Source organism: Sinocyclocheilus anshuiensis, unplaced genomic scaffold (genome assembly GCF_001515605.1).
Source record: "Sinocyclocheilus anshuiensis isolate Anshui unplaced genomic scaffold, SAMN03320099.WGS_v1.1 scaffold183, whole genome shotgun sequence".
Taxonomy (NCBI): Eukaryota; Metazoa; Chordata; class Actinopteri; order Cypriniformes; family Cyprinidae; genus Sinocyclocheilus; species Sinocyclocheilus anshuiensis.
Genome location: NW_015548309.1, coordinates 2,240,799 through 2,249,968, shown reverse-complemented (window position 1 = coordinate 2,249,968; position 9,170 = coordinate 2,240,799). Strand labels below are relative to the sequence as shown.

Genomic DNA, 9,170 nt, shown 5'->3' with positions numbered 1-9,170 from the left:
TATCATTTATGTTTTATATATTTACTAATTTTCCAACCATTTTTTTATAATCCTACTGATTCCCAATGACATTATTTGGAAATACATCACATTACAGAAGCACAATGGGTCGCGAACGCCATTTCATTTTGACTTCAAGTGTTTTAGGTTTGATTTTAGCCTGTCCTGCTAGACTTTGGGGTCGTTTGCTTCTTTAGGCTCATTATTCGATCAATCCCTCGATGACTTCCAGAGCCGGCAGTTTGATGAGCGAAAACCAGGGTGAAAGTTTAAGCTTGTGTGTCTTTGTCAAAATTATGACAAAGACTTTCCCAAAATAAGGCAGTCTGCAACCAGGGAGTTCCTCTCAGCCAATAAAACATGCTCCGTGTCAGAGCTATCCACACTAGTGAGTCAGCCAGCCTCGTTTCTCCATCTACCACTCTCCGTCTCGTTCATTCCCTCCATCCGTCTCTGGAGAGCGCTGGCTCAGGCAGCAGTAAACGCCAGCCAGCCCGCCCTGTTTGACTGACTTACAGTTACCAAAGGGCATGATGTAACGCTAGTTAAAACCGAGGAGTGTGTTCAAACACACACACACACATCTGACAGCTTTGAATTAGAGTCAAACTGGTTTCCTCATGTCTATTGAACACCTCTCAGACCTCAACCTGAGGTCCATTGCATTCCTCCACCCAGATCTTCCTGCTGTCCTGCATCCCAACACTCAACACCATCTCCTCAACTTCAGTCAGTTTTGTACACTAGATATCCACTGGAAATAAGCTGAAACTCTGTGCTACAATATATTAAGTATATGCATGTGTCTTAAAGGGATAGTTTACCTAAAAATGAAGTCTGTGGTCATTCACCATCATGACGTTCCAAAGCCGCTTGATTTACTCTATTCTGTGAAACACAAAAGGAGAAATTTTGAACAATGTTCACGCTGCTCTTTTTCATACAGTGAAAACATGCACATATTGAAATGGGTGCTTTTATGTGATCTTAGAAGACCTGATCATATTTGATTACTTTTATGATAATTTTATATTGCTTTGTTTATGTGTTCATTTATTTAAACAACTGGTAAATTTTTAGTTATTTATTTATGTATGTTAGTTTGTTACCATGTTATTATCTAAGGTGATTTTCATGACAAGAACATGGTAATTAAAAAAAAAATATATATATAGATAATTAAGTTATTAAACATATAATATTTAACTTTGTATTTTTTAAATTAAAGATTTAATTTTTTTAATAATTTTTTTTTTATGTTTTGCTTAAATTTGAAGATTTTTGCTTAAACACCACACTTGAGACAACATTATAAGTATTTAATAGTGTACTGAAACTACTTATTTCTAATTTTATATATAAAATTATATTTATTTATTTGGCTTATTTCAGTTCTTTTTCCCTTGTTGTACACTCCTTAAATAATTGTAAATTGCATTTTATTTTCAACTTTTATTTCAACTTGTAACAGGTTAACTTGCCTGTTGTTTGAATACAGTAAAACATTAGTCTTGCCATAAAAAAGCTCAATAAAACATGTTGCATCCCCTGGTCAAAGTGTACAGGTTTTGTAATGGATATATAGTTTTTTATATCTCCTAAATATTCTAGGGATGTAGAGGAAGAGGTTATGAGAGTAAGGGTAAGCGTGTGGCTAAAGGCCATGATGACAGCGGTCACAGGAATGGCCCAAGCAAGATTTAAACTTCCTGTACTGTTGGGCTTTTAACATTGAACCACTGCGCCTTCATTTTGGAGTGAATCCCAGACCACATGCATGAAGGAACTCAGTCTTGTTAACTAGAAAATCCTTATCTTACACCCAATGGATCCATATTGACTGTGACTTTGTTGTCTAAGTATGCTGAAAAAAAACCCTAATTTCTTTAACTATTAATGATCCGAGATGTCTTGTGCAGGACAATTTAACATCATGCAAATCATGTTGTCCAAATATCTTAAAATTAAAGGCTCTGCTTATGTCTAAGGTTTCTTGAAGGAATGTGAGCAGATATCAATGTGCACATCCTGTTTTGTGAGATTGCAGCTTCCTGTCTGTGTCCAACCACAGTGCCAGAATATAAAGAGCACTTTTAGCCATTTTCTGCTATGAAACCCATTCACAAAAACTGTACTTATCTTCAACATGGGCGGCCATTGTGTACAAAGATTAAGTGTGTCTGTTCATGTTGGACTAATTTTGCCAATATTAAAGTCTGATGATGTTCAAGCATTAAGCAGCAGATAATATAAAGGGAAGTCTTGTTGACGTTTTTAATTACTTTTTTTATTTTTGGATCAGCTGGTATTTTGATAAAACAGAAATCAGATATAAGAGTTCAAAATTTTGGTGGGTTTTTTTTTTTATGTTTTGAAATTCTCTTACGCTCACCACAGCTGCATTTGATCAAAAATACAGTAGAAACAGCAATATTGTGAAATATTATTACAATTTAAGATAACCATTTCCTGTTTTAGTATATTTTAAAATGTAATTTATTCCTGTGATGCAAAGCTGAATTTTCAGCAGCCATTACTCCTGTTTTCAGTGTCACAAAATCCTTCAGAAATCATTTTAAAATGCTGATTTGTTGCTCAAGAAACAATTCTTATTATTATCAGCGTTGAAAACAGTTGTGCTGCTTATTTCGTGGAACCCATTCTTTGATGAAGAGAAATTTCAAAAGAACGGCATTTAATGGATCCTTGCTGAATAAAAGCATTCATTTCTTACAAAAAAAAAATGTTACTGACCCCAAACATTTGAATGGTAGTGTAAATGACAGAACTGAATTTTCATTTTTGGGTGACCTATACCTTTAAGAATTCCCCCCTTAACCCACTTATCTCTGGTCACTCTAATCTATGTTCCTAAACAGGGTCTTGCGGATAAACTCCATGTTTACCCGGTTAGTAATCTCTGTTCACCAGTGGGTGTATTTGCCCACCTTTGAGCGGACACCTCCGTCCCAGAGAGGACAGCGGCACGGTCGATGTTGGGACATGTTGCTTATTTGCGATTCATTCCCGTGTCAGTCTTTCTGGCTTATAGCTCTTTGTTGTTTATGAGCCTGTGCGTTAATGTACAACAGAACAGGAAATGCTTGCAGAGTTTGTGGGAGGGCACATAGGAATGACGTTTTTTGTGAGTGCAGAGGGAAAAGGGGAAATTAAAGAGAGAGGATGAATTCAGGAGCACGAATGCAGAATTCTTTAATGTGGTTGTGTTTGTACGACTGTTGCTCTGGCCTCTCCCTCTTCACCACTTCCTGTTTGAAACCTGCATGGATATGGTTAAAGGAAGGTTTTTACAAATGCAGTCACGCTGGGAAGGATGTCTGATTATCTGATCAATTGAAACAAGGTGCCGGTCCGAGCTTATCCACAGACACATACTAAATTTGGCTTTGCGGTACCATAGCATCCTCCTTCAGATCCTTAAACCTTGTTAGGGTCATTAAATGTGTCCTCAAGCCTCCTTTTCTTGCCCAATAAACACACAACGCACAGAGAGTGTTAATTTGGCTAATTTAAATTAGATTGAAACTCTTATGAAATTACACCACACTCTCACCTCAGTTACAACGATACACACTTTTTAAATCCGTACAAGAAGCAACAGCTTTGTTACAAAACAGCAACAAATGTTTTTTATTGGCATTGATGGTTCCATAAAGAACCTTTTACATCTATGGAAACTTTTCGTAAAAGTTCTTAAAAGAACCTTTTTTTTTTCTTAGTGTGAAGAACATTTAACAATCAAAAGAAGCTTGTGCATTAAAAAGGTTCCATGGATGTTAAAGGTTCTTCCTGGAACCATTGATGCCAATAAAGAACCTTTATTAGACTTTATCAAACTTACAATTTGAATCGGTCTAATGACTCTACACTCCATTTTTGGTTCCAAATGAATCTTTCAGTGAACACTTCTTAAAAGAACCATTTAAAGGGGTCCTATTATGCTCTTTTACAGAGTCTTGATTTTGTTTTGGGGATGTACTAGAACAGGCTCTCATACTAGGTTGTTCGAAAAACACATTATTTTTCACATATTTTACATTATTACAACACCTCTCTCCCCAGTCTGGCATGAACGGCTCGAATAGTTCCTGTATCAAATGAAGGCCCGCCTTCTGAAATACGAAATGTGCTGTGATTGGTTAGCTGGGCCAGTGTGTGCTGTGATTGGTTAGCTGGGCCAGTGTGTGTTGTGGTTGGCAGCACTCTGCGAGCTTTAGTGTAAATATTGCGTCAATATCAAATCAATTTGAGCACTATTTAAACCCGGATGATTGTACCCACTCTAAGTTCGTCTGCCTTGGGAAAGCTAGGGCATCTCCGACATAGTGATAACACTCGTTGCCTTCTCTAGTGCAGCTCAACCAGGTCTCGTCCCATTCGTTGATATTTGTGATATCGCAAATCCCGGAAAATATGCGTTGTAGTCCAAACGAGTCATTCATTGTAGTTTTTGAAAAGTGATTTCTGTTAAATAAAATATCTCCTTTTGAAGTGGACTTTGAGCTTTGTAACTTTGCAGATCTTTTTTATGCTCAAACAGCAACATTACAGACTAACTAAAGTTGAAAAAGTGAAAAAGCATAATAGGACCCCTTTAACTAGGTTCTGGAAAAAAATATCAGCCTGATTATGATTATTAAATTGTAAATATACTGTTGATGTTTTCTCTGACAGATATGGAGAGTGCTATCACGCTGTGGCAGTTTCTGCTGCAGCTACTGCTGGACCAGAGCCATAAGCACCTGATTTGCTGGACGTCCAACGATGGCGAGTTCAAGCTGCTCAAATCGGAAGAAGTCGCCAAACTCTGGGGCCTGCGCAAGAACAAGACCAACATGAACTACGACAAACTTAGCCGAGCACTACGCTACTACTATGACAAGGTTACACAAGCTCATATTTAATAATCATTCTCATCAGAAAACGCAACAATTTTTGTACGGAAACATGATTTTTTTTTGTTTAAATAAAATATAAGCGTGAAGGTCCACCCCTAAACCTAATCGTCAGTGGGGCTTAAGCAGATCGTACTAAACCGTACACCTGAGATTGTACAAATTCGTCAAATTGTCAAGTAGTTCCAAATTGCCATTAGAGGTATAGTAATCATCCTCTTTCTTTTGCAGAACATCATAAAGAAGGTGATTGGCCAGAAGTTTGTATATAAGTTTGTCTCGTTCCCTGATATTCTGAAGATGGATCCCCAAGCGGTGGAGCTCGGTCGGGATGGGGGTCACGTTGCAGGGGGCGTCATGTTGCAGGAGGTGGAGTCAGATTGCGGTGAGGGGGAGAAGTCTCCGAAGCTGTCGCTGTCATCGCTGAGAAGCCCCGCCTGCAGGAATGAGTATCTCCACTCTGGTCTGTACTCGTCATTCACAGTCAGTTCCCTCCAAAGCCCGCCTCCGCTGCTGCGTCCAATCAAAGTCGAGAAGCAGCGATGGGGTGAACGAGGGGAGGAGGGACAAACGGTGATTCGCTTTGTCACTAATCGATCAGAAAAGGTCGTTCCCCTGGCTTCCTCGCCGCCACCTGCATCCACGGAGGTTTTCTTCACTTCAAAAACCTCCCCCTGCTCGTCCCGTAGCCCCTCCCCTTCTCATAGCCTTGTCTACATGCTGCGGCAAGAGCGGAGCCCAGGGGCTCGCATAGACGAATCAGAGCAGAGTGCTCAGCCTCTAAATTTATCATCCGGTCACAGGGAGCGAGCCCAGAATCAGGCCACGCCCCCCGAGAGGAGGACCGGTAGCAACGGACTGCCTCCCAAAGCTCGGAAACCCAAAGGGCTGGAAATCTCCGCCCCTTCCATACTGTTTTCAGGAAGTGACTTGGGCTCCATCGCCCTCAACAGCCCAGCACTGCCCTCAGGGTCACTTACACCAGCCTTTTTTACTGCACAGGTACCAAACTATGTCATATGTACATTTATTTTTATGTCACATATACACGTTCCAAAACCTAATGAGCTGCCTATCTAGACAGCATTTTAAGGCATCAAAGCAAAGGATTTTTCTAAAATATAGGAACAAAACATAGTGCCTTCTTTTGGCTAATAGCAAATAACTCCAGAATGCATAGCGACAAGCTCAGTCAAAGAGAAAGAAATGTCAAATACATTTCATTCAAAACCAAAAATGACTGATAATGACAAAAAATTACTATTTTACATAACATTTGTGAGATATGTAATCTTATACTATTAGAATACAGTGTAGTTAGCTTAACAAACATGCCAATGAAAAGCTGTATTGAATTGATAAAGTTAAGCTAAGCATAGGCACAAGCTAAAATAAATGTTAAAAACGCCAACATTTAACTTAATATCAAACATTATTGCTCAAATGTAACTAAAAATGACACTAGACAATGGTTTAATGCTGTGTTCATTAGAATATTGTGTCTAATGAGTTAGCTTGGCAACATTCTATTAGATTAAATTGTGAGAAGTCAATCTAAGCAGTAGATAGCAAGGCAGCTGTGTTTTTAGCAAATAGGTAATATTGGCCTGATTTTGTTAGTAATTACAAGGCAAATTTTATCTTCTTGTACATTAGAAGTGTACTTATATTTACCAGAAGTATCAACAGTTTTGTCTTAAGTAAAAAATGACTATTGATCCCAATATGCAACGTACAATGCTATGTATTTTTATGCTTGGTAGACTATCATGTTGGTAGCTTAGTAAGATTCTAATTTTGCCCTATTTAGTTGCTGCCTTTGTAGAGCTTTTGGATCAGGTTTCATTCAGCTGTAGGCTGCTCTCTAGGTTTTGGAACTGAGCTATAAATGAACTCAAAAAACATCCTCTCCAGCACTGTTTATAGGCCTTCAACAGGTAACAAATAGACAGGACACACACCTATACTGGTAATACAGCTATTCTATGAGACGTTTCGGTCTTTACTGGGTGTGTAGGGAGAAATGCGTGACAGGCAGACAGGTTTTAAAAAAGAGGTAGAGTGAAACGGGAGGAGGGAAAAGACAGACAGAATGGCATAAGCAAGAGAAGACAGACCTGTAAGTAAAGCCATATGTCCGTAATCTCGCACACTACAGCAAAGTGACACAGGACAGAGAAAAACAGAGCAAGAACGAGAAATTGATTTCACATGCTGCCCTATAGCCACAACCTGGTGATCCAAAGTCCATGACCCATGGGAAGCTACATGCTTGTGTAGATTTCTCTCCCGCTTTCTCTCTTAAAGGGATAGATCACCCAAAAATTAAATTTAACATTGTTTACTTACACTCATGTCGTTCCAAAGATGTACGACTTAGATTTGACGCAAATGCAAGTGTATACTATGCATACTCTGTTTGATAGGTTGCATGAGCACAGATGTTTCATCCTTGTCCAGTATCTGCGCTGTTTCTCTCCGAACATTTTACACATTTAAACTAGTGTTGCCGATATCTGTTAACCCCTTCAAATGCATTCGTCATCGCAGGTGTCTATTGTTGTTGCCATCGCCAGTACTTAGTTAATGTTGTTGTTATATTTGCTTCTTTTTTGACTGTAAACAACGGGTTGGGAAGTGTTGCCACCTTGTGGACAAATTAATTACTGCAAAAAAATACAAGGCGCATATGCGTGGATGTGTATATGTATCGAGCCTAGCATACACATAAAAACTGAAGTATACTTTAGTAAAGGATAAGTTAAGCTGTTCAAGTTCTCAAGGGGACGCTTTTCTTTTTTTCTTAAATATCAGCCTGTTCCTATAGACCAGTGTTTCTCAACCCTGGTCCTGGGCGCCCCCCAGCACTGCACATTTTGTGTGTCTCCCTAATCAAACACACCTGATTCAACTCATTAGCTCATTAAAAGAAACTCCAGGACCTGAAATGGGTGTCAGATAAGAGAGACATACAAAATGTGCAGTGTTGGGGGGGCGCTCAGGACCAGGGTTGAGAAACACTGCTATAGACCTTAGTCAGGGTAGCGCAATAATTAATATTTGACAGAAATGAAACCGAGGCTGAGGGATAGAAGTACAGCGTGTTCAATGGATTGTACTGTTATTTAACAACATAACGATTGTCCAGTTGATGAAATGTCTTTTTGAAAAAAACTTTCAGTAGACAAAAACTCAATAAAACTCAAAGTTGGCGAGAATTACGAAATCCATATAAAGACTGCAATTCTATCCATCACAGCCTCTTTAAATTCAATATGGCGTCTAACCTGACTAAGTTCCATTGTACGACGTCAGAAAGCTTGAAATATAGTGCACAAGCCGTATGGACTCATTTTATGGTGCCTTTTGGAGTTCAACAGTGCCTAGTCACCATTGAAAAAATTTAAATTGGGACAATTGTAAACAAAAGAAAGTTAAACAGATTTTGAATGACATTAGGTTGAGCACATGTCTGAAGTTTAATTGGGGGTGAACTGTTGCTTTAAATATACAGAAACATCTGCAACAGACAGTTATTTCATAATGCCAGATTGAGCAAAATGCTCCATCTGCTTGGATAGATAAAACAAGCGGCAACTATGTCCAGGACAGTTGCCCTATGGCTTACAGGCATTGCATTTGTGCTATAAATCCTTAATGCTTCAAAACTTGTACTGTTCAGGTGAAAAAATCTGGGAAAATTTTTAAAGGGGTTCTCAGACTATTTGTGCATGACAGGCTTCACATGCTATTGCCTGCTAACCGACGTAAAGACGTGTCTGGACATGCGGAGGCTCGCATTCGCCTTTCCAAAGTTTCAAAAAGACATTGGGATTTCATGATCTATGACTTCAGTGACTAATACAAATAATACCTATGTTCTTCAGTGACTAATACAAATAAAATCTCATGTTCCTGTTCCCCCCTTTCACGATACCTCCTCTACTCCTCTCTCGCTGTCTCTCCAGACTCCCTCTGGTTTGCTGTTGACGCCCAGTCCTCTCCTGTCCTCCATTCATTTCTGGAGCAGCCTGAGTCCCGTAGCCCCTCTCAGCCCCGCCAGGCTACAGGGCCACGGGTCACTCTTTCAGGTACGCACAAAACATTCTCAAACCTGTAAAAAGAGGAATCTGAAAATGAGGATGTGTTTGATTTTGTTTAGCACTGACGTGCAAGTGTGCTTTAGAAAGTGATTCGCTTGTCTGTTTTGCGAGCGTGTTTGTGTTTGGTGTCTTGTTTCAGCCTTCCTGTGAG

The 9,170-nt window shown here is 39.3% G+C and overlaps 1 protein-coding gene and 1 long non-coding RNA gene across 2 annotated transcripts in view; one reads left to right on the top strand and one right to left on the bottom strand.

Annotated features, from left to right (window-relative positions):
- Positions 1–9,170, top strand: part of LOC107656332 (ETS transcription factor ELK3) — a 19,105-nt gene that overhangs the window by 5,268 nt on the left and 4,667 nt on the right. The window contains exons 2-4 of the mRNA XM_016444134.1: positions 4,696–4,904; positions 5,148–5,918; positions 8,885–9,007. Coding sequence (XP_016299620.1) covers positions 4,698–4,904; positions 5,148–5,918; positions 8,885–9,007 — 1,101 coding nt within the window. The 5' untranslated portion in view covers positions 4,696–4,697. The remainder of the gene's footprint in view (positions 1–4,695; positions 4,905–5,147; positions 5,919–8,884; positions 9,008–9,170) is intronic.
- Positions 2,780–8,926, bottom strand: LOC107656344 (uncharacterized). Its single transcript, XR_001630558.1, has 3 exons — positions 8,854–8,926; positions 4,764–4,835; positions 2,780–3,280 (listed from the first exon to the last, which is right to left on the bottom strand). It is a non-coding gene; the product is annotated as an uncharacterized LOC107656344 (long non-coding RNA).